Source organism: Lonchura striata, chromosome 2 (assembly GCF_046129695.1).
Source record: "Lonchura striata isolate bLonStr1 chromosome 2, bLonStr1.mat, whole genome shotgun sequence".
In the NCBI taxonomy this organism is placed as follows: Eukaryota; Metazoa; Chordata; class Aves; order Passeriformes; family Estrildidae; genus Lonchura; species Lonchura striata.
The window spans coordinates 102,766,065-102,792,954 of record NC_134604.1 but is presented as its reverse complement, the minus strand read 5'-3'; the positions used below and the strand labels follow the sequence as shown (position 1 = coordinate 102,792,954).

General features: G+C 36.5%; 1 protein-coding gene across 7 annotated transcripts in view; it reads right to left on the bottom strand.

Annotated features, from left to right (window-relative positions):
* The window catches only part of CNKSR2 (connector enhancer of kinase suppressor of Ras 2), a 205,531-nt gene that overhangs the window by 107,755 nt on the left and 70,886 nt on the right, over positions 1-26,890 (bottom strand). For 5 of the 7 annotated variants that reach the window (XM_077781642.1, XM_077781640.1, XM_077781645.1 and 2 more), the window contains exons 5-8: positions 24,182-24,223; positions 14,903-15,022; positions 8,362-8,421; positions 3,577-3,645 (exon numbers count right to left, since the gene is read on the bottom strand). In XM_077781642.1, coding sequence (XP_077637768.1) covers positions 3,577-3,645; positions 8,362-8,421; positions 14,903-15,022; positions 24,182-24,223 — 291 coding nt within the window. The remainder of the gene's footprint in view (positions 1-3,576; positions 3,646-8,361; positions 8,422-14,902; positions 15,023-24,181; positions 24,224-26,890) is intronic. The other 2 variants (XM_077781641.1, XM_077781643.1) reach the window with 2 other exon arrangements.

Genomic DNA, 26,890 nt, shown 5'->3' with positions numbered 1-26,890 from the left:
CTTTTAGAGAAGATTAAGGATGGAATTTGCAGGGAAGTTTAGAAGACATTGTCTAAATCCTTTGAATCTTAATAGAAGAGCCATAGAATCAGAGGACTGTTTGGGTTGGAAGGGACCTTAAAGATCACCTATTGTCAAACCCCCTGCCATGGGCAGAGACATCCCCACAAAGCCCTCTCCAGCCTGGCCCTGAATGTTTCCAGGAATGGGGCATCTACAGCTTCTCTGGGTAACTTTTTCCAGTCTTTCACAAGTGTCCCAGAAAATAATTTCTTCCTAACACCTAATATAAACACGCCCTCTTCCAGTTTAAAGCTATTCCCCTCAGACTATCAATAAAGGCCCTCATAAAAAGTCCCTCTCAAACTCTCGTGCAGCCCCTTTATTTACTGGAAGGTGCTACAAAATTTCCCCAAAGCCCTTCCTTCTCTAGGCTGAACAACCCAAACTCTCTCAGCGTGTTCTCATAGGAGAGGTGTTCCAGCCCTGGGATCATCTTCGTGATGTCCTCTGGACTTGATCCAACAGGTCCATGACCTTCTCACATTGGAGGGAGTTATGACCCTTATTTACAGAACTATTGAAGAATAGATCTGTCCTGTAAGGCAAAACTTACACAGAAGATTCACATAACTATTTAAACTCAAGAAACCACTGTTTAAAGGACAATTTTCTGAACGTTAACTTTTCACTGACTTTAGGCCTAATCAATTTTTTTTTTAATTTAGAATATTCCAACGGTCCAAACATCCTGCCAGCAACAAGTGGAATAATCCTGTTACGCATATTTTATACTGAATAGCAAACAATCAAAATAATCACTTGAAATTCTTTGATTTCACTGCCAAATGAAATACTACAAAGATTAAACATCACTACAAGCAGAGGATGTCAACAGAAAACTTAAAACTATTTGACACCCAGTATTAGGACATGCATAATGAAAATCAGTATAAATCACTTAACTATTCTCCTACTTTGTCATGCTGCTTATTTGAAAGTCAGTGGACTTTCTGAAAAAGCAGCCTTTTTGTAGTTATTACAATGTGACACTTGTAAAAAGTATTATCTAACAAGTTGGATTTTTAAGCCAATTGTTTAAAATTGGAACTTTGGAACTGCTCTTCTTCCTATTTGTATTTACTCTCTGAAATATAAAGTACAAAAGACAGACATTAACTTCAATCTGACAGATAAATACACTGAAATAACTGAAGAAAAAACATGTTTAGAAGAGCTTTAACTCTAAATGAAATTATAGAATATTATTTTTTTTAATATATTTTGAGTCTTCATTTACAAGACATGACCTTAATAACAGGTACATGTGAATAACACTTCCCTACAGCTTTAGAATTAGATATTTTTAAAAATCAGATATTTAAAAAAATTAGTCAGTTATTTCTATGGTCAATACTAGTGATATAAGTATGATGAGTTACATATGATATGTATGATACGTACATATGATATGTACAATAAGCTACAGGGAGCAAGTTGTCCTGTATCTGCTGTTGGTGAGTAGCATATCAAATGTGAGAAAAAAAGTCAATAAACAGAAAAAACAAAATGTAGTATCTTCAGAATTATTTATCTCCTAAGCAAGAGTCAGTGTAAGGAATAATACCCCTTCCAAGAAAACACATTCCTAGAACTGGACAGTAAATTCCTCATGAGAAGCTGTAGTACAAAAGGATTTACTAAGATTCTTATCCAATTCTGCAGAATCTACAGAAAAAATGAAATATTTCAGCTTAATAAAATTGAAGAGTGAATGTAGTGTACTTTTGCAAAGATAAGATGGGAGGTACTACTGGATTTCTAAGAAAATCCTAGTTGACTTTCACTGTAGAAAATTAACTATAAAACAGAAGAAAATTATTCATATACATTGTATGCAATATCAATGATGACAACTATTTCAATTATATTGTTGATACAACAAAGAAAAGTGTAAGTAAATGTGTGGTTTAGTCTATTACTATATATATTCACCATTTAAACTACATTTGTCTTAGCTCTCTATGGTTCTTTTCCCTAGAAATACAACTACTTTTCTTCATGTCTCTGAAAATACTTTGCTTATGCAAAAGCCAAGACACTCAAATCCTACATTAAATATTCCATCCATGTAGGTAAGAAAGCTCATCTTAAGGCTAGTCAAAACATTACTGGTGATGTTAGGGTTAAGAATCTGATCTTTCCATCAAATAAATGCAGTGCAGATGTGCTAAGAAAACTAGAATAAATACCTAGCCAACTGGAAATTTTCAAGTTGACAAGGCAACTTTACAGTACCATCAGAAATTTTTGGGAAAAATAACTAGCTAGTACTGAATGTTTAATGAAGTGCTTCTCCAGATGATTTTAATAGCCAAAATAATAATTCTCTAAAGTGTTTTCCAAATTAAATTGATGTCATAAGCTCCCTTAGTGCAGAAAACCAGAGAAATTAATCATCAACTGTACATGAAAAGTAACCATGGAATATAACACTTATAAAGAAGCTGTATGGCCTAAACAGTATCAAAATTCACCCTGACCTGCTCAGATTTATCAAATTATATTGCATAGCTCCAAAGATAGTTTCTCATCTGTTAAGGTCCACATATATACAGTATATTTGATTTCAAACTTAACTAGAAGATATATTGAAGTATTACCCTAATCTGTGCAGAGGAGCTGACATGATGTACAATGGCCTAAAGCTGGAAGTGAAGCCCCGTGTGGAATGACAAAACACAACTTCTAGCAAATGTCAGAAGTTCTAAACTTCTAACACAACACAAACTTCAAAACACAACTTCTAACAAATGGTTGCTGCACTAATACCATATATTGACTTTCACTACTCTCAAAAAACATCATACTTTGGAAAAATAATAGCTGCTTTCGATACTGTAAGTCTGCCTTTTCTCTTAGAAAGCCTTACCTTAGAAAAGGTACATTCATTTTTAACAGTTCACGAATCCTAAAAAAAATTACCAGGCACTAACAAGTATCTGTTCCCACAAAGGGCAATTTACACAGTATTAGTTTTCTTGACTACCATTTCTGAAAGGTTTGTTTAATTTTAAGTTTCCAAGTTTAAAACCTGTCTTTAAATTAAGTCAACCACCCCATGTACCCCTATGGGAATTTCACATGCTTGTCTTCTCAAAAACCACACTCTAAACTTTCTGGTATATTTGGAAAGTAGTACGTTTTCCTGTGTCCAGGAAGCATTCTTGATGTGAAATGCACACAGGCACAATATTTCCATCTCCTTGCATCCCTTCAACCCAAAATTTCCATTACATTTAAACCAACTTGTGCATGTGCAAGCAGAAAACAGCCTAACAGATCTCCCAAGCCATAGATATTTTGCCTAACTTGATGTCTCCTGTAATACTCAGATGATCAGGGTTTAGCTTAAGACTTAAGAACTATGTTGTTTCAAAAGATAAAAGGAAAATTTAGATGTTAGAAGAAATAATGATTTATAAAAACACATTTTTCTACACAATTCTTCTCTACACATGCTAATATGCCCCGACACCTCTATCTCCAATTGACACAGAACATAGTTATACATACCACAGTTTGGTGGTTAACTTGAATCACTTCATCCCCAGCATGGATTTTCTTGCACCGATCTGCAGGTGACTGAATTTAAAATAAAAGAGATGATCAAGAATACAGGTCTTACCGGTCATCATCTCTCTTTCAGCAGTATGATTGCTAAGCTATGTAAATCAGGTTAGATTGATAGACATTCTACTGTGAAATAAAGAATGAAAGAAATGTTTAATAATCAGTTTGTTCTTGTTGGAAAAAAATTATATGCACTATTCTACACAATAAAATCACATGTTTAGAAAGGTATGAATATAAATGGTAACTGAGTCCTAAGGATTTCTTTTGAATTTCATCCTGACAAAAGGATGTTTTAACCTGCCGGACATATCTTAAGTCTCAAAACCCAGTCTGTGGATGCCTTTTGAACCTATCAAGACTACCTGACAATTCTTCATAAACAAATTTCATAAAATTGTCTTTTTATTCTACATTATTTCAGTATGTTGCAGAGAGCTTTAGTAAATTATTGTTCTGCCAGGAGCACACAAGAAGAGAAGATTGGGTTAGATACAACCTAGGAAGACCAAGTAAGTTAATGGTAACTGGTTTTGGAACACTATTAGAGTGAAAGAAATGCAACCACCATACAGAATTCAAAAAAGCAAAGTAGTTTTGTACTTTGCTTTTGCCTCAAAAAAATTCTCAGTGAGAACAACAAGAAAAACCAAATAAAAATAAAAACCACAACAAAAACTGCCTCTTTTATTAAAGTGAAAGCCCCACAAACTCTCCCTTCTCTGTTTACAGTAGACCAATTGTTTTCTGAGGGGAATAGCTGTAAGTTCAAAGGAAAACAAATTCCTTCAGTTTTTCAGAGTCACACTGATTTTTCTCACAATACTGTGGCTGCCAGAAGGCACTTAATTGACTCCACAGTAGAAGGTAAGACTGACAGTTTGAAAAAAGAACCCAAAGGAAACATGTTGCTCAGGAGCAGATTTCCAAAAAAACTGCTACAAATTTTATGTAAAGGAGTGGAATTAATTTAATTTTCAGGTGAGGTAGCAGTTCATCTAAAGAAAATGCTCCAGGCCTGAAATGTGGACTTTTTGCAATAACCTATGTAGTACATCCCCATTCAAGACACATGTCCCACAGCTAAGCCATGATTTTTAGTTGAATTGCACATAATTTATGGCCTAAGTTAATATCAGTGTACAAATGAAAGATATCCAAGAGACATGAGAGACTGAAAGTAGGATCACTCATGACTCATTTCTAGCAGACATTGCACAGAACATCCTAAATCAAACAGGGCTGGTAATATCATTTAACTTTATATAAAGAACACCAGCCTCGATATTTTGGCACTATTTAAGCAATAAAGGTACTGGCTGAGTGACCTGGGGAAATATTTTAACACTGGTGATTATGTCCTAATAATCTGTCTTCTGTCTGCCATTTCACTACTCGCACTTACTCATTCATACCTCTAAAATCTTTATAATCCTCCTATGTAATACAGCTCTTCTAGATCTGATGTAGTTACACCTAAAACTTTTAAAATGCAAATGCAAGTGAATTCTGTGTCATTACCCTTGAACTCTTCAGGACTTTATTACAATACATCCTTTGCTTTACAGTGTCTTCAGCATTTGCAGCTTAAATCTTGACAAAACGAGTGAAGTTTGCCAAGATATTAAAACATGGTCTGAGAATCTTCAAACTGAAAAAATCTATGTTAAAAAATGCCTCATTGCAATTATGCCTCAAACACAAGGTGAGATAAAAAAAACGTGGAAAGATATCAAGGCTGTGGTCTTATGAAGGGGGTGTAACTCCTATTCCTTATTGCTTTTTCCTCTCCAGTAAAAAACAGACATTGTTTATAAAACAGCATCTTTTATCATGGCTATATAAGGAAAACAGAGGAGAACCGATAAGTTCTTTCTTTTTTAGATGCATATGCTGATCATTAAGCACAGAATCCACCCATGAAGTACTGCTAGGACAAACAAAGTGTGCCACACCACAACTGTATCCTCATTAGCTGGTAATTCGGTTCAACAGGGAGTTGAAGAGATGGAAGCACCTGTCACTGAGGCTCACACATCAATAACTAAAAGCTATCCAGAATCTGCTTAGATTTATGCTTTAGAATAATTTAGTTTTGTCCTTTAGGCTAAATGTCTTTTTCCTATACCCCTGGTATACCCACACTGTCTGAAAGTCCAGTTTAGAGCCCCTGGAGCACAATTGCTGCATGCCCACAGTAGAGATTTTGGCAGTATTTCTTCTGAAAATCTCTCTTCCCTGTGATCTAAGGGCACCATACAAAGCAAACCAGTAAGTGATGACACTGGGAGATCCTCCTTCAAAGCCAGATGCCTGCTGGAGATGCACTGCAGACTATTACTTTAGAAAAATGCTGGTTTTTGTTGGAAAACCAAAGGACAAAATGGTCTTATTTGAAGGACACATTTGGTTGGTGAATTAAAATAATTTCTCCAACATGGTCTAAATGGGCTACTCAACAAGGAACCTGAAATCTTTTGTTGGACCAAAACACCCTTTTAGATTGTTACTTCCAAACAAAAGACAGAAGACATGAACTGGAAAGCTGAGCTTGCTCTAATGCTACAAGGCCACCAGAGAGAAGCCCTTACAGGGCAGTGACCTGTAAGGAACACTGCTCTCTCTCAGTCCAAGCTTCAGAGCTCAGCTGCTTTGATCTGCAGGGCTAATGTGTTGGGGGAGATAACTCCTAATGCCAGACAGCAAGATCCAAACTCTAATGGGCTTTGCAGCTGGATATCAAACACCTCAAAGGCCAAACAGAAAAAGCAGAACTGTCATTACAAAACTACTCTCTCACATTAATGTGGAGAGCACTACCATTACCATGTGTTTAAAAAGATGTATGTTCTTCTCCAGGATCATTCAGACAGAAAATTCTGTCACTATCTCACTTGGAAGAGAAGACTTGGAAATTAAAAGGACACAAATTTTTGTTGAAATGGAGGATCATTTGGATTCTTGTTTCCTAGAAGTTAAGCTGTACTGCAAAGAGTAAACATGTTAAAGCCAGCAGGTCAGATCACACGTGCACCACTGTGATCTTATTCTAGACATGCTGCTTAGATTTTTCTCCTCTTGTCTACCAGAATCAAAGCTCTGTGTGTGTGTGTGTGTGTGTGTGTGTGTGTGTGTGTGTGTGTGTGTGTGTGTGTGTTAAAGAAAGCAGCTAGAAACTCTGTCTTTAAAAGCAGGAGACACCCTTCTTTCGCTAAAGCACTGCTCATTTTCACAATTGCTTTAATACACAGCAGCTTTTTCCCTTGATAACAGAGTGCAGTTTCTTGGTCTGCCATGAGCACCTCCAGGGTGTCACAGCGAGTGAAAGAGTCCATAACAACAGCAGAAGAGTCATCATGACTGAAGCTTCCTGACATAGCTTTAAATTATATTCATGAATCACAAAAGATAAGGGTTTTGAGGGAATGCATTAGGATTTTATTTTTATCTTTGCCCCTGGGAAATTAAATCCATTAGCAAGTTATGGAAAGAAACTGTTCCTTCTTTAATTTGAGAGATTCAACTGTAAAAATTGTTCTCTTTATTTCATATATTTTCTAGATTAACTTCAACTGTAGTTCTGTTTGGCTTGTTTAGTTTTGCTAATTTCACTAATGTTGTCTTTAGCTGTAGGCCTGACTCTCTAGAATTTTTATTTTCCTTTAAATTCCTTATTTTTCTTTATTGCAAGGTAGGTTGCATTCACACAAATTCTACTATAGGTATTATCTATTGGTTATGACCCATGAATATTCTGCCCACAGCAGAAAACAGAAAGGAAAAAGGCTATCAGATTGCAGCTCCTATGAAAGGATGAAAATAATATTCCTATTTTGTTGAGATGTTAACAGAACCTCACTGTAGATCAGATGCAGCAGCTGTAAATGTCATGTACGTAGTTTGCACTTCCCACAGGATGACACAGTAGCATGATAAAACAAATATTTTTGACAGCTTCATTTTAAGAAAATGCCATCAAAATCTTTCACAGGAATTTCCTAAACCAGTATGGGATAGTTCAATGTTGTTAGTGATTGCTCCACATTAATTGAAGACCATGGATAGAAGCCTTTTCCCCCAAAATTATAATTTTGCTTGACTCCTAACAGACAGCCAGTTCCCTAAATATAGTGTACAAAGGAGGTTGTATTTCAAAGGCTTTTGAAATGTAGTCTTGTTATGTTTTAATTGCTCTTTAATGCCTTCAGTGAGAATTAGTACACTGGTAATAAGTGTTCCTTTCCATAGGCATTACTCAGAAGTTCATGCAGAAATACATGGTTATTTGTCAATGTGAAGGGATGTCCATTTCCATGCACTCATTTATTAAAAGATGAAGCTTGATAGATGGAAAATATAAAAGCTGTTTGTCTAATACTGCAGCAAACTTCAGCACAACAGCCTAAATATAATACAGACATTTATCTTTTATTCACAGAGCAAAGTAACTCCAAGACAGCTGCTTCCTGTCTGGATCAACTAGAGCATTTCAGGTGTCTTGCAAGAACAAATCAAGACTGATTCTCTTGGTTCTTAAATGGGAACAACTCTTTCAATTCTGAGGTAAACAAGCACAAGCATTCTGCTGTCCAACATGCCATTGGTCCTTAACAGCCAACCAGCACAAGTTTGCAAGCAAAATGTAGTTTATAGCAAAGGGAAAGCATTAACCACAGGTAAGGTCAGAAAGGCTTCCAGGTCTGAACATACAGTATTAACAATACTTACATTTTCTGTTGTTCCAGTAATTACATGAAGACCATCATATGTTGACTTAATGTACATACCCTAAGAAAAAGACATTATGGGAAAGAATTTTTAAAGTGTTTCACAAACCATCACCATCCAAATAAAACTTGCATATTTCTTAAAGAATCACTCTTTTCTTTTTGCTTTCTGTAAGGTATGTGGACTTTAACACATGCCATAAGGAATCTGTCTCTGCATAACAAAGTGCTTTTTTATACACTTCAAGAACAGCCCAAATAATTTTGGCCCTAATTAGCAATAGAAAACTGTTTATCACAGTTATGTCCATAAATACTCCCCATTTTTTAAATACAGTTCTTCAACTACAAAGAGAACAATGCCTTCCAAAAAGCCCCAGAAATACAAAATGCCTTAGTATGATTGCTTTGAAAATTACATTGAGTTTTAAACGATCTGAGTCTTCAGTAGGCAACGCTGCAAACACAACTTTCAAACAGCTAACCAGTGCTTGGAATTGTGCCTGCAAAACGGCTGTAAGACATTCTCAATAGCCTCACTCATTCCAATGAACACTTCAGCTATAAAACTCAGTGATGAAAAAATCAACATCAACTTTGTTAGCTACCCCACTTCTTAAAAAAAAAAATATGAAAAAGCAGGGATAGCTTGTGAACAGACAGAACTTCCTGCATGGGTCATCCAAAACAGTGTCTCAAATATGCCTTTGCACCAAGTTTCAATTCAAACATTTTAACAACATCCACTATGACACTGAGAGAAGGAAAAAGGAGAGATAATTGGCATATACTGAGCATTCAATAACTTCTGAGTAATCTCCTTTCCCTCAACCACTTTACAGAGAGCAAGTAAACACTGAGCACCTGAGTAAACATCCTCTCCATAACCTACTTTTTCTTGTTTTAATCCAAGTGCCACTGAGAAGTCTATCCCTAGCTGAGGAGTCCAGCGCACTCACTGGGGAGCAGTATAGCAAAGAGGCAAAGAAGACATATTGAGTTGTACTAATCTATATTGGGACCAGAACTGGCAGACATTTTGGTAGCAGATATGAGGACATACACATAAATTAACAAAGTGAATAATATCTCCAGTAAAACAAGCCAAGGACTTCCAGAGTTTCTCTGGATAGGGCTCAAAAGTGAACTCCTCTTCTGTTCTGCACAATTACATAGTGTTAATCGCATCAGCCCCAGTTATCATGTTCAGCTGCCACAGCTAGAAGGAAAAAAAATCCAGAACCTACTAATCAATACATGGTCAGAAACCTCCTGACATCATCTTTCAACTTCCAGCTCCTCTATGTACCTTCAGCGATTTGTCCATTGATTGGCTCCATCACACAGCTTTTGCTTAACTCAAATATAGAATGGCTTTTTCATACATTTATCCTCACAACACCCCTGTGAGGTAGGGAAACACTAATAATACACACACATCTTAACACTCATATACATATATCTTACAGGAAGCATAATGAGCCACACAAGAGGCTGAAATATGTTGGTATGTGTTCCTTGGTAGACACGCCTACCCTCAATCCACCACTAATGGAGACCTCAGTCCCTCTCAGGATCCCCATCTAAGTCACTGGGCCACACACCCTGCAACATGGCAAGAGCTAAATTCACAGTGACCATGGTGACTGGCACTTTGAGTCAGGTCCCCAAACAGAGCAATTTCTGAAGAAAGCCACATCTTTATTTTTATGCACAGTGAGTTACTGCTTTCAGCCTTAAACATCAGGTGAAAGCCGAGGGAAAAGTCTACACAATGGTTACATGGTGGTTCAGTTTTGTGCAAAGCATTGTTCCATAGGATAGTAAGTTCATCCAAGTGTGCTACCATTCCAGAGGACAATTCACATCCAACCTAGTCTTTCCAATAAATTTAAAATACTTTGAAAATGTACAAGAGGAGAAAGAACTTTGACAGAATGTTCTTAAAAAGACAGGATCAAGATTTTGCACACATTAAGAAAGAGAGGGAAGAAGGAAGCTGAAAAATACCTACCCTAGATTGTATTTATTCCACATGTGCAAAATTAATAAATGTTCTATTAGTACCATGTCACATTAATTTTACAAGCGCCAACATAATTCTTAATATAAAGCAGCTTTTAAATGAGGAGAGGTAACATTTTGCAACACAAAAATAAGCCCCTTTCACCCATGTTTCTTCACTCATTCTTTTAAGTGAACAGCATATGGGAAATGGTACAGAGAAGAGAACATTCCTGGCTTACAATTGTTTGATCTGGAATGGAAATAAGAATACCACAGACATTTACAAGTTTTCCTCTCTCTGCCTCCTTGTGGCTGCACAGTATCAATAGTACTTTCAGCAATCAAGAATAGAAGGGAGAACAGTGTGTGCTCTGTCCATTTGCACTGAAAGAAATTGGTAGGTACAGTCTTAGGTATTCAAAGGTAAGTCCCTAAGAATTTACAAGAATCAGTTCCACCAGATAAAAGGAAAGATAATTCAGTTTATATGACTAAAATAACTGTAAGATAACTAACCTAGTAATCAGGAGTAAATGTATGCCTAGATTAAAAAATTAATAACTCATGCTTAATTACATGAGAGATTGTTGTGATCAGTTATGGGTAGAGCTCTAATTTCAAACTAATCATTACAATTTATCTTGGCGATATAAAAGAGATATTTTGTGCTTTTTTTTTCATTTTTCCTCCCTTTCTTTGTTTTTGTTTATATTTTCTTCAAGAATGAAAACAGAATGTGATATATTTCTAACATATTTTATGTATATAAATATATAACGTATTTCTTGATATTTTATGCAATGCTGGAAGGAAAAGGAAAGAAGATAATAATTTCATTTAATCACACATGTAACTGAATTTTTACTTTCACTCCATTTTCATGGAGTCCTCCAAAGCTGCACGTGCCTCTTTAACCACCAAACAGCTCTTAGAATGCTGTTCATAACTCTTTCCCAGCTCTTTCAGTATTTCAAACAAAAAAATTCAGGGGAAGTATCAGGAATAGTAGTACACTGGAATGTTGGAAAGGGAGTAGCCAGTACACTTTAATCAGCTGCCACACCCTGCTGTATCAATGACTTGTATTTTATGACCAATTTTTTACACGACAAGCTTTTGTTGTGTTTGCTTCAGCAGGCAAAAAGGAACCTCGAACAATCACTCTCGTATTCTGATGAATTTACCTTTGCATTTCTGAACCCTTGAGATCACATCACAGTCACTTACCTGACTGGGATGAAAATGATTACCTGAACAGCAAACAACTGAAAGTCAAGATTAGTCTTTGCTACAGATCTCTGATTTTCTGTTCTATATTACAAATAAAAATAAAGTAGAAAGTGAATGTTGTAGAAAAACTAACCAAGAAAAACTTGGTTTTCTGCTTTTTGTCTAAATATACTCACTGTTTTCAGTCAAGAAGCAACATTTTTAAGTCTGTTTCAACCTAAGCTAGTCAATTTTGTCTCTTTGTATATCAGTAATGTAAAAACACACAAAATTAAATTCTGCTTACTGATACAGATGAAACAACTTGCAAGTCCTCAAAGGAAAAAAAAAAAAGAAAAAAAGAAAGGGGATTACATATGGGAGCATGTTGGTGATTGCAAAGTTGCCCATATTAATCAATTTTAAGGCTTTTTAAATAACTTTCTACCATGAATTCTTTTTCACCCTTACTGCACAGCCACTGCAGGCTATATCTCTTCCCCCAGCAGCACTCACTGGAGAACATGAATGCAGCCAGTCACAAGAGACAAGGATAGAGGGAAAACAAAAAGGGGAAAAAAACCAAATAACAAAACCAATACCAAATCCCACCCATAACACTGCTTTACCCAATACACAAGAGGTTCTCCACATCACACCCTAACAGCATTTTCTGTATGACATCTTTAGTTGTTTGAAATGTTATCTAGTCAGAGATGTTAGCTAGTTTGAATATATATGAGACATAGTAACTAACACATTTACTTGTTTCTTCTGCATTCAGGTATTAGTCTGAAAATTTAGATTTACCTCTGACAAATACTTACGTTTCCACAGGAAAAGACCAAACACAGTGAAGGAACTATTTGTGCTGATTAAAATCTCCTGATCATACCAATCTTCTTTAAGTTGTAAAAGCTTCAAGCACTTTCTTAATTCCATCATATATTTACCATGAGTTTAGGGAAAGAGCATTGTTTTCCAACCTTTTAATTTCCTTCTCATGTCCTCTGCTTTTTCTCTCCCAAATTTACTTTAGCTTCTTAGCTATTGAATTTGAGATGGTAGATATTCTGTTATTGAGAGGCAACAAAAAATCTTCCCAGTTAGCAGCAATCTTTATCTTTTTCTTCTTCCTGAAGTCCTTCCGTTTTTACACATTTTATTTAGTGATTGGTAAAGCCAGTACAGAACTGTCATGTGGGTCAAAAATCTACAGGAAAGTTGACAATAAACCATTTTTCCACCTCCATCATTGCACAAATCCTGGAAGAAGGTCCAGAAACAAATAAGCTTCGCATTTATCCCAGCATTTCTGATGTGTAGAGAATATTCACAACTCCAAGCTCCACCATCAGCTGTTAAACCCTCAGCACTCAGTGGGGCAGGAATTAAGTTTAAAAAGCAAACAGAAGCCCAAGAACCCAAAAGCACATAAATCACCAAGAAGCACATGACACAGGTGATCTGTTGGCCAGACTGGCGTGGTTCCAAAGGGAAGGGGACGATTTTCACTCTTCCAGTGTGAATCCACATCCTTGGTGCCTGCTCTGGAGAGCTCACAATCTACAGGAGAGGCACAATGCCGAGGCAACATAATAGTGGCACGCAGGCAAGGACAAGGGGGAAAAACCATGACCGTGTCAAAATGGCATTGTATCCTTCTATGGCTTGTATACTGCATGGTTGCTATTTAACTTTTTAAAAAAAATACATATAATTATTTTTTATGACAATGACATCAAGACCGTGCTATATTGGTTCACAAATACATAAAAAACAAAAGCCCTGCCTTGAAGAGCTTCCAGTTTAAACAGACAAGACAGACAGAGGATGTAAAACAGAGGCACAGAGAGGGAAAGAGATTCTCTCATCAGCTACCCAGCAGGAACAGACCCATGAAACACACTCTTATTTACAAAAATACCATTCAACATTTCTCAGTCCCTGGGAGCTCATCCCAACCTACATGAAAACTTAAATGAAGGGGAAAAAATAAAAAAAAAAACAGTCAGAAGACAAAGAAAAAAAAAATCAAGTTCAGATAAAACCGGACAGCACTCATAAAAAGGTGATCAAGACAAAGAGGAAGAAGATTTTCTCATTACAATAGAACAATAGAAGAAAGGGTTTCAAAAGGTTGACTGCAGTAAGGTGGTGGAAGAGTTAAAATTACAGGGGAAAGGGAGGGAAAGAAAGGGAGCAGAGAATCCATGAGAAGCTGAAATCCTGAAGGACAAGTTTAAAATGGATTCAGAGATAAAAAAGAAAGCCAGAAGAGGAAGGGAAAACAAACTGCAGACTAAAACAAATGATGGGGCCATATTTACTTATCCAAGTGTTTGGGGTTTTTCTCATATTTTAATTGCAATTTTCCAAAAGAATGGAAAATTAATTTAGTGCACAATTGCTCTAAATAACTTGGCATACCAACTTTGCCAAGAAAAACAAATCAACCCAAAACCCAGCAACAACCAATCATCTGCAAACCAAAATATTCTCTAAAACTACAACAAGCAGACAGCTTCAAAAACCTGCTGCAAAGAGTATGGCAGTCCTCCTTCAAGACTATTCAAGAATATGGAATGAGAATAAACTTGTGCAGAAGTTGCAAAAGCTATTTCTCTAGACAAAAAAATTTAACTGTATTCCAAACACCTTCTTTTCAACCTCCAAAAATTATGGAAGCAGATATTATTAATGATGGAAAGTCAGACATCTGGAATTGTTAACAGTGTTGGTTTTTTCCATGCAGCAGGTGTTGGATACTTGAGTAAACAAGAGATCAATGGTCAGCTCTTGAACAACAAACACAGGATGGCTGCATAAAGAGCCTTCACAAGTACCTGATTAAGAATGAAGAATTCTTGAGTTACTTATCAGCAGTGCTATGAAGCCCTGGAATAACTTATAAAATAGCTTTGTATCCCCAAGACACTATGAAACATTTTCCAGAATCTGACAGGTTTTGTGCATAAGCCCACGCAAACTTCTTGGTTGAGTTGATCTCAGTAATTTAAGTCCCTTCTGACTTCAAGATCCTAGAACAATCTGAACCATTTTAAGAAGCTGGTATAAATGGCAAGAATTTCTTACTCATTTCTCCCTGTTCACTAAACTGTGCATACTTCAGTCAGCTTTAGAAAATCCCCTCCTGTTGGCCCAGCTGCATGAGAAACCAAACTAGCATGAGGAAATCAGTCTGTTTTCAAACTTTATAACAGAAAAGGCTAAAATGTCCTATTCATTTTCATATATACAACTTATTTAAAAAACATCACTTTCTCATCCTGGATGATGGGTTTGATTAACTGCGTACTTCTTACCAGCCCTTCACTTGGCTTGATGTTTGTAAGCTGGATCACCTCAAGATGGGCAGACTGGGAAACCAGTGGATCAGAAGAGAGCGAGATAATGTGATCACAGACGCCAGAGAGAGTTTTACACTAGGAAAGAAAAAAGAAAAGGAAATGTCACAATAAGCACACCGTTGCTAACTATTCGAATGTCAATATATAGCTGAAATCACCATTTTTTTCACATGCATACAAGGCACAGAGGGAATGCCTCAGGCAGCAATAATAATCTGTGATGACCCTGAACTAACAGCACCAAACTAGGGGAGAACAGGAGGCAAATGCTTTTGTATCTGAGCAGAGACAAAGAGGGGCTCCCACGCCCCCTCAGGGATAGATGCCCTGCTCAGGCACACAGGGAATGTGTGGTGAGCCCCCCCACTCCATCTTTTGCAAAGACAGTAAGTGTCTCAAAGCCCACTAATTTCCATTGACTGTGCAGCTGTTCAGCAGAGATGAAAATCAGGCTCTTGATGATGACAGGTAACTCTCATCAACTCTGAAGTTGATTCTATACAGATTCCATACTATTTCTATACTATCCATCTATATGATTCTATACTAAAATGCTAATTGTCTTTGGACTGCGTTTCTCATGTTCTACAGCTGCCAAACACGATTTTCTATTGCAGACATAAAGCACCACTTCACAATGGCATAACTCTTAAACCAGTTATTGTTGGCAGCCTCTGCAGCAAGACAGAAAAAAATTCTAAAAAGGCTGAGACTGTGAAATTGGTACTGTTTTATCTCCTGATCTGTCACTCCCTGAACAACCTCTTCTCAGAAGCAGGAAAGCTGTGAGGCTTTCCTATCATTCTCTGTAAGAAAGTAATTTTTGAGACTTTCAGTGTTTTCCAGGAAGTCCCCTTTCAGCAACTTTAAACAATTTCTCTATTCAGATTTCCAATGCGTCTTTTATCAGGGATTAGGAGATTTTTCTGGTCCCAAAACCTTGAGCATCTCCAAAAGCAATTAAGAACCATCTTAACTCCTCTGAAATTCAGATGAGGAAATCTAACCAGTCTCCTCAAATGACTGAAACACAACTGCACACAACAGTTGCTACAATCAATCTTCCAAGATTCCAAAGTATAATTCTTACAGTAAAAAAAATCTGCAACAATGCTATGGAAACATTATGTAAAACTGGATATTACCTCCTGCCAAATCACCATTATAATTCCAAATTGCTAACTACAAATATCTTACGTAAAAAGGAAAATTTTTAAAAAGTGATTAAAAACAAACAAACAGACCCACAAAACAACCCCCAAACCCAAAAAACCCAAAACCAAACAAAAACCCCACCCCAATAAACAAAAACAAAAAAACCACCAAAAAAATCCCACAACAAAAAAATCCCACAAAAATCAAACCCAAAAAACCCCAACCAATGACAGTGACATCTTAATCCTATTACTGACCAGTACATTCTCCTCCTCTTTAAAGTATTTAAAAACAGTTGAAAGTTTAGATTTGTATAAAAAATTGCTTATTCTATTGAGCAATAATGTTTCAGGGAGAATAAGCAAATCAGAATCAAATGGAAAATATAACAAAATTTATAATACCAAGACGACCTTCTTGCAGAAAAAATACTACCTTCAAGCAAAGCCACATACACCACCCTTCTACTTTTCCATGCAATGCAGAATCATTACTGAACAAAGGACATCAACAAATATATAAAATGAGATTAAGAATGGTTTGTGCTTTACTTGAAGTACAAAAAAGTGAAAAAGAGAACTTTATTGAAATTTCGGCTTTTTTTAATGGCTTTTGGACACATGAAAATTGCTTTGAGCAGACATTTTTAAAAGGTAAAATTATATAAAATTACATAATAAAAAAGAAAGCTTAGATTTCTCTTAATTTGTGTCTTTAAATACAGTGTTGGCATGTTATTTCTATTTCCATCTTGGAACTGCACTGACAATAATTGAAAAATTGCTTAAAAAACTACAGAGCATTCAGCTATTTGTACAAAGTGAAGAGACCCACATTATAAATTATTTTCTGCAGATGAAAATGGAGTTTTTCATATCTGTTTAGACTTGTATTCATCCACCTATTCTTCCTATTAATCTCCTCTAAACCCAGTAAATGTACGGAGTTCTTAGCAATTTCAGAGAAACTTCTGTTTATAGTGAATTAATTTTTTTCCTCCAATATTCAACTGTTGCATTGCAGAGAGATGCCAAAACACACAGAAAAGGAGTGTTCCTACCCCCTAAGACAAGGTATGGCATTTCACAGATGTGGTTCCTCATTAAAAACCACGTTCCCAGCTGCCTTGACAGATGATGGGGAAAGGAGAGGAGTTGGGCAAGTCCAGGATGTGGCATGGAGCAGAAGCCTGAGCTGAGATGCATTAAATACCCCCTCGGAGCAGCTGCACCTCTGCCCCCCATGAGAGGGGTACAGACAGTCTCTACAGTAATGCCTATGGTGATCAGCATTCCAGTACAGCTAATTGGTTGCAATCCTAAAACAAGGAGGTGTGAATATTCCTCAAGACCACCTCTGGGAATATTGGGTGCCAAAATCACCAAGTTGCTAAAATCTGCCATATGCTTCAATGCATTTCTAAAAGAGTATGGTCTTTTGGGTCTCACAGCTTTCTTAGATATTCTCACTGCAATCCAACATTAATTATAGGGATAATGCAACACATTATCCCTATAAACTTTTATACATTTGAATATTTTCCTTAAATATTCCTTGGTTAAAGAGCTGAACTATAAGTAGGATCAGGTATCTATTTGGTGCATGCTTAAGAAAAATCTCCATTAACTCTGAAGTTGCCCAGAGAGAGCCGGGACAGTAAGGAGCACACACTTACACAGGAGATGTTCTCTGCCCAGTGCAAAGGCAGGGTACCTAGGCCCTCGCTGGAAACATGTATAAAGGCTAACACAGGCAAAATGATGCATTTTTCCTTGCCTTTGCTCTCAGGAATATCTCATTCACAGTTTGTGCTGATAACATGCTAAGCAGAATGAATCAGCGTACAAACGAAACTGTCTGTTCACCAGGAAGGTGCTTCCTCCCAATTGGCACCAGTATGGAAAAAACCCTTGGACCTATTCAGTGGATCAGGGCATTCCAAGACAAAGATGTTGCCATGTGACAGAGCACTCAAACATTGCACTTCTTCCACTCATTTTGTTCCTAACAATTTCTAAACACATTATTTCTCAGCAGAATTATTCAGGACAATCTGTATCCTCGACATGTATTTTAGTTCCACTAAAATCAGATGGTAGTCACCTTTTCTCTCAAATTGTTACTACCTTTGGAGGCCTTGTAAAACTACACTTATGATGAAAACACTGTCAACGAGATCAGGATCCTTTATCCTTTGTAAGTGTTGATTGCCTGCTGCAATGCAGTATTAGTTACAGTAAGACACACAAAAGCTGAGGATCCAATTGCTCCCACAAAAATCATCAGGCATTAAAAATCCCCAGCCTTTTTCAAGCTGTACTCAGTTCCCAGTATGCAAGGTTATCTGCACACAGGGAAAGGATTTGTCCAGGCCAAAAATTTAAAAAAAAAAAAAAAAAAAAGCAAGTTACAAAAGATTAACTGAGAGAAACCAACAGATAATTACATTTTCTCCTTTTGTCACATGGTCCCTGTTCTCACTATGAGCCTTAAAGCAATGATTTCAGTTCTCTTTTGCAGTAACTCATCACTGCACTTCAGTAATAAATTCTCCTCTCTATTCAAGTGACACACCTATAATTGCAGATTGAAGCTACACCACAGTCTTTATGTGCAAATCTAAATGATTCAAAGGAGAACAAAAACTATCACCACACAGCACCTTGCTGTTTGGTAGAAATTGAAAGGGAAACATTATTTTTCCCTCAGTAGGCAACTTCTTTATGCCTCAAAGCATGAAGAATGACAGATAATATTTAGTTTCTACCTGTATTTTTGGACCGTAAGGTACCAATTTCTAACAGCTTTTCCACAATTGCTCCTTCTTTCAGACAGGGGGATGGGGACCTAAAGGTGAGTGAATTAGATTTACATCTGCTTCAATTCTCTGTGGCAGCTTCAGTTTGTGCTGGGAAAATGTCTGTGTTTGCACCAGAGTGAAGCACCTATGGGCACAGCCTCAGTGGCCTTTCCTCAACCTGTCCAGCCACTGTCTGCTCAACTCAGGCAGCTCTAGGTCACCAAGCATTTCTGGTCAAGAAAAGAGACTTAGCTTTGTTTCTGTCCTTCATTTTACCCAGGCTAGTGGTCAAGTTTAAAATCTATCTTGCCAAGTATTTGCAATACTGAAACATCCTGGCTTAAACATACTCCCAGGACTGAGGACTCCCTCATCAGCACCCTCACCTATGGCATTAGAGTGAGGAACAGGATACCACTAAGACATATGGACTTTCAAGACTAACAGCAAGAAAAAATGTCTGGGTAATGTTAAGCTTAGTCTGTTAGTTTAGTTAGTAACAGCTGTCCAAGATGACGTCTAATTAATTAACTTAAGCCAAACCAAATAATATTAACCAATTAATTTTAGTCCAAAACAATTTTTATATTGTACAGAAAACATCATAACTCCAGCAGTCCTAAAACCAAGTGGACCTGAACGTGCACTGGTGCAAACATGAAGTTTGAACAGTGAACTACATCCGCTTTTGGCTGCAAAAGGAGAAGTTTCTATTAAACTGAAGCTTGTTCAGTTCAATTTACAAGGTATATGCTCTTCAAAGGCAGAAAGTGGTTACATTTTCTTTTTTTTTTTATGACTATAAAATGATACCTTTGACAATGTATTTTTAGTCCATTATACTTCTATAACAAATATTCAAATATAGTGGGCAGAAGCAAATTATCATCACTGTGGTTTCAATAAGGCTCTTGTAAAAAGAGAACATTCTGATCCATTGCTTGTTTTCTCTTTTTCAATTTAGTAACTCTTTAAATTTACATAGTTCATTTGCTTTTGAAAAAAACCTCTGAGCATTAGCTCCCCTCTTTAGATCACTTTCCTCAGTGTTCAAACTCAAAAAAATTGCAGGAAATGCAGCCTAATTTTTAAAAAGGGAAACTCCTTAAGAAAAGAGTCCTTTTTTTCTTATGAAATTAAACTAACAAAGTTAAAAAAATTATTACATTTTTTCAGTTAAAACATTGTTAATCTGACTGAAGCGTGGCTTCTACTTTCTATAATTAGTTCTTCTAGCTTTGCTCTCCTTTTAATACTCTACTGCTTCACATGGATTAATCTGAACTGGGTATTTCCATCAAATACAGCCTTGGACAGCTGGATGGAATCAATGAATTATTCTTCAAGTATTTTAAATCTCCAGTCAGAATTTTGCAAGGATTAACATACAATTCCCCAAATAAGCAGATATAAACTGATAGTCTTTTAAGTTGAGCAGTTTTCTAAATACTTCATCATCTCAAGTTAAATCAATATAAAGATTCTAAATATGAACTAGCATGAGCATAGTAATCTTCAGTTTTGAAGCCAGCACCACACCTATGGCTTATCCTTCCCTATTTAGGCCCTGTGTATTACTAAACCTGTGTTTCTTCAAGATATTAAAAAAATTGTGGTTTTTTGCTGCCACCTACTTCTGTTAGAATTATTTTCTAGTGCTATTTAACTTCTGTTTATATCAATAAATTATTATTAGTATTATTTAACTACATATTACATTGCTTACTTAGTAAAAGCTACCCCAGAAAAAACATACTGAGAAATGAAGCTGCAGAAGTGCAAAGCATTTATCTTTATTAATGAATATTTCCAAATTCTAATGAGCAAAACCCAACACATTAATCCTGTGTGTTTTTATGCTTCTTATTCCACAGAAATGAATTGTTTCTGAGAATGAAGTCATAGACAAAAACCCCAAAACTTTGAGAAATGTAGTAGTCTTCAAATAATTTTTTCAACACTCCTACAATTCTAGGACAAAAAATTATAGAAAAGACATTTCTTTCCCTGGATACATTTGAAACTCCATTTAGAAGAAATAAACAAGTTCAAGTAGGCAATTTCATCTTAAAGCTTCATAATTATTCAATGAGACCTTTTTCCTTTAGATACATTTTATGTGTTTACTTGAATAACATAGATTCGTTTCCTGCCTAACCCAATACTGTAAGTGACAATCAAAATGCTTATTCAAAGCATTTGAAACTCATATTGCTTGGAGCAAACAAAAATATTTCTTCCTTGAATATAAACTGAAGATACAGAGTTCTGTCTCCCCAAAATAACGTTTCTTAAAAAGCAAATCCTGAAAAGCTACCTTGTGAATACATTAACTGACATTGAAACAGCTGTGGGGACAAAGTGGTTCAGCCATGTACACCTACACTGTCACCTCTGAAGGAAAGAGGACATTAATTTGCTTTTCAAAAAAAAAATTAGTACTGTTAGAATATGAGCACATGAACTGTTTTTTGGCCTACCTAATTAAAGCAAACCAATCAGTCATTTATTTGAGGATCCTGCCTACTTCCCCATGCTTTAGATGAAGCCATGGAGACTCAGTGATGGGTTGACTTTGGAGCTTTCCTTGTATGTAATTCACTAGCAAAGGATGATCTCGCATCCCTGCTGTGCCCTGTGTTCTCCTGCTCTCCAATTTGGCACAGGCTTACTCCAGGGGAAACAGGGCAGCATCCCCACAGGAGATCTGTGCTTACAGAGCTCCAACCTTTGATCCACAGCATGAGTCAAAAAGAAATCCTTTTCATTCCATGGACAATGGAGATGTTCAACCCAGAACACAAAAATCTACTACTTTGATCCAGCAGTCTGCTCCTAAGGTGGTAAATATCTTGGTGTCCTGACAAGAAAGAGTGCATCACTGTCCTTTAAGGTTTTTTTCTTTTTTCATTTCTGTAACTCTAGTTCTATTTTACTTATGTAAGAAGGATCTCTTAAAATTTGACTTCAATCTTAAGTAAGAACAACATCTTTCAATAAGGATTTCCTTATGCTAATTGCCTGGAATGCTAATTGATTGTTAGTAATTTCCTTTTGCTTTTTTGAGAATCTTGTTTCCTTGCATCATGAAGAGAAAGTGGTACATAAAATTACAAAGGATGAGCCCACAGGTTTGAATTGAACCTCTTGTCTAAGTCAGCTCAGCAAACTCAGTTCTATGATTGTATGTAATCATTCAAAGGCAGCTGGATGGGATGCTGGTCAAACATCAATTCAGATGGGAAATAGACTCCAAAAATGGACTTGGAATTGTGTGATCTTGGAATTTTAAAAAAGAGAATTTCTCTCCTACAGTATCTGTGCCCATGCCCTCACAATCTTTCCTATTTCTCCCAGTATTTCTTACTCAATTTCCTTCTATGCCTTTCCCACAATTTACTGCTGCTCTTTTTGTATCACAGAAACCCATTTTCACTGTTGAATTGCTCTCTTCAGATTGTCTAATGGGCTAAAGCCACTACACCTTTTTCTATCTTCCAAGGAAAAGGATTAGAGGGAATTGTGACTTCAATTACAATTCTATCATCAACCTTTTCATGTGCACATGTAAAAAACTATCTTTCAAACTGAAAATATGATGAGGATCTTGCCTACTATGATCTAAAATGCCATAATTTAATTATTTAGTCACAGATTTACTTCTTTTACTTTTGGTCAGCCTCTCCCCCATCAAATCCCACTGATCAGCTGATATGCACCACGGTCAGAAATGCTCCAAGTTACATGTAATCCATTTTGTCGTGTTTAATCCTTGTGGGGTCATTTTTAACCCACGGCTTCACTAAGACATTCAAGGCTCTGTTTGTGCTCATGTTTCTTTTCAAGCTTGAGCAGTGATCCCAGAAGGTACACTTATACCTATGTCCACCTGTGTCCACAAAGAAGTTACTGCAGACTAAAGAAATAAACCTACAAGAGTCTAAATGATGTAAGATAACTTTTGAAACCCGTCTCAATTTTGTGTACTCATGTATTCTGAATTAACCCCTCTCAGTTTCTTCAAAACTGTTTGCTGATAACTGTATAAAGTGATGTTTACTCAGTCCTAAATTCTGGCAGCTTCCTTTGCAATCCTTTCTGCCAATTTGTAAAAGGTATATAGTGTATATACGAGATTTCAGAACTGTCAGCTCTTACAGCAGACAGCAAGCATGCTTTGAAAACTAGGCTATATATATAGATTTCAAACTCATAGCACTTCAACTTCTGCCAAGATTATGTAATAAAAGATTTTATTACTTAAATACTTGCAGAGGCCAACCTAGTGTAGATGACGATGTCAGCCTCACTAAATTTTCTAACTCTTTATGTCTCACACCTGAAAAAATGTCAGTGAAACTTAAAAATACAAGGATACTTTTTATTCCACATCACTGTGAAACCAAAGCATCAAAAGCTTACAAGATTCAGCCTGTCAAGCATTTCATACAGGTACGTTACGAATAAAATGAATAACAGAAAAATAAGTATTTGAACATTTACTGGGAAGATCACTTAAAGAAATGCAGTATTTTCTGGCTTAAGGTCTGAAAACAAGAACAGTAAGATAGCAAAACTTACTTGAATGTGAAATAAATTAAACTAATTAATTACTCACCCTTAAAGAGATTATCTTCACTTCTAACTTTTAGAAACAAGCTGTGGTTAACTTAATACTCACTAAAGCTCAGCCACACTTGAAACACAATTTAATACCCAAACTTTGGATGCAGCTCTCAGACAAAGTTTACTCAAGTTTTTGACACTCTATACACCAGCCTTTCAAACTCATCATGTTTTCTGATGCCCTGATAACTTTCATCTGCTTTATTTACCACAAATAGTACTAAAGATTCTCAGAAGAAACTATTGTATTTATGCTGACAATTCAAAAGGAAACAGTGCATTAATTTTCCTATCATTAGGCTATCTCCTGGCTCCTATGAGGAATAAAGATGTATAAATTAAGCTATATCACTAACATAAACATAAATTATTTCAAAGAAGCCTAGCAACCATCTCTCTCTCAAAAAACTGCTTTTTAAAAACATCACTCTTCTAAACAGGGTTTACAAATAACAGATGAGTCTGAGCCAGACAAACACCAAACCTTTCAAAGCTCCTGACCTGCTCACAAGTAGTTCCATAAATTCACTCAGTCATACTCAGTCTAGTTAGTTGTCAAACTGCCAATGCATCCAAAAAGCACAAAACAAACAGCTCTAAAATCCTATGTGGTCTATACAAAATCGGCTATGAGAAATCCAAATGGTACTCACCACATGAAGAATTTTGTTCTCTGTTTCGTATACTGTGCAATCCTGAAAAAGGAAAGCAGAAAAAGCAGGTTAAATTGGTCCAATCATGTTCCCTTCCTTGGCTTACCCTTGAAAGAACAGAACTGAATTGAAAAGTTTTTAGGATGAAACAACGTATTTCAAAGACAGAAATATTTCAACAGAATGGAAAGTGTGAAGCTACCACTGAAAGGAAAGGAAATACTGGTAAATGCTTATAACTATTCACTAGCTCTAGTTGCTTCCTTTCTTGAGACAGACAACAGTCTCCCCAGTTTATATGCTTTTGGCAAGTACCAGTCTACCACATAAGTGCCTTCCACCAGGCATCCCTGAGCATGGACAAAAATGACCTGCTTCTAGTGGTCCCACTGGAAAACAGAGATACCAGCAACAGTGACTGGTATTAAGTGACTGAGATGAACAATTCTTGCTGAGCTGAACTGACATTTTCGCACACTGCTGAATAAGGGAAGGAAAACCTTGGAGGAGAGGGAAGAGGAGTTTACTGATAGTTTATAACACACCCTGACAAGAGGGAGGAGAAACACTGCACACAAAGCACACACATTAAGCCTGAGGCACACACAGCCTGCTGGGACTGGGGGTACACTCTCATTACCTCATGAAGCACGTGAGGCAGCTTCCATAAGCAACACCAACAGATGTTGCTGGGGCTGGGACTGTGAAACTTTTTCTGACAGGCCAGAATCTCAGTGGATATAAGGAAATAAAATTCCCAAGGCAGAGAGCACATGAAATAGAATCAATATTGGTGAAAGAACCACTGCTAAGTTCATTCAGCTGCTGTAACTTTGTGGTAATTGCTGGAAGCTCTGTTTAAAACAGATGCTTTATATCCTATCTAACAAACCACATGAAAGATGTGACTAAGTTTTCATGTTTAAAGTCTCATTTTAAAATCAATTTATCCTGCTAGAAAACCAACCTTTCTATATGAAACTGTTTCAAAACAACAGAAAAATATTTTTTCATCCATTAAATACTTCAACTGTTACTCAGGCAAGAAAAGCCAATGTGTTCTTAGCCTGTAGATAAAGCCACCTATACAGAAGTAGCAGGTTGATCAGGAAACAGTTTCCTAATAACAGCTGTTGGCATTCAGGAAACATTTGCCAGTGAGTATAGCCAGAAAGAAAATCTAACACATTTAATTATATGCAGACATCACTGAAGTATTTGCAATCTTAGTAGCAAAAAACACATTTCATTGTTATATGTGGGAGGGCATGTAACATTTTAAATGTGGATACATCTATTTTCTGCATGGTTACTTATGAATCATTTTGCAAAAATAGCAGGAAGAGATTGCAACGTTTATATTGAAGAAAAAAAGTGCTTTTAGGCAGACATAATAATTTCATTGGTAATAGGAAGAGCTTACTATAAGTTTAAATACTCCATTAAAAGAGGATACTATTTGGGAAGTCTCACTACTAAGGAAAGAAGGATTTCATTTCAAACCTGTAGGCGTTTATTACAAACAAGAAAGTAGTGAATGACAGAGAAATACTGCTAGATCATTGAACTGAAAACTCCCTCACAACCATGAAGGAAGCTAAAGCAATATGCTTTCTTCTGGCAAACCAAGACTATATGTAAAAAAAAAACAAAAACAAAACAACAACAACAACAAAAAAAACCCAAACTTCTGAATCCACGAAAGATAGTAAAACAAGTGGAAAACTTCTCAGTCATCCAGTCTATTAATAGATTCATCCTGAATTTCCCTCCTCAACACACAATTCCCTACAAATCCAGGGTCTGGGTAGAGGAATTGCTAAACAAGTTCATCACATAGTAACAGCAGATTGTTGATACTACATCTTTGCATTCAGGCAAAAGGAAAATTAACAGTTTAGTGAACCATAAAAGACAGAAAGACTGGAGGACAGCAGATGCAACACTTAGGTAAAAAAAAAATTACAAAATACACTTTCTATACATTAATGACATCCAACTAAACATAATTCAAGCATGAGCTCTGGGAAATGTGCAGGAATGTCAAGAACCATGATGGCAACCCAGAGCAGCCCTGAAGTCCAGGATTCAAAGAAGCTTAGGAAAAGGTCACCAAGCTGATCCCTCCAGCTTGTCTCCACTTCCTGCAGCCATCCCTAGAGTTGAGGGCTGAGACTGCTTCTGAATGACCCCAGGAGCACTTTCTGTCACAGGGATCAGTTTCTTTCCCCTTTGCTGCCTTGTACTTTGTCTTTAAGCAAGGGCTGAAGAGAACTGTGCCCACCCTCCACAAACACCCTTGGTGGAATGGTAGGGTTCCTGCTTATTACTGGGGGCCTCTACCATTTACAGTTATTGCTTTTTTATACCCATTTCATCTCACCTAAAAGAGCTTAAAGCACTTGAGAACTATAAAAAGTCTCTAACTATGCAATTAGAAATAAATTTTTATTCTTTGTAGTGATTCCACCCACACCTGGAAAATGTCTTTTTCTTCCATACAAGCCTATATCTTACTCCTGAAAGAATTTCTTTAATACCTGTTTAACTAGAGTATCAAAATATTGCAATTAAGGTAAGAAACAGATCATATGCAAGTTTAACATCAACTTTTTTTCTACTTTAGAAAAGCAAGAACACACACAAAAATCTGCAACCAAGTTTCACTCCTACATAAGCTAAAATTTTGCTATTCTCTTAGTTAAACCA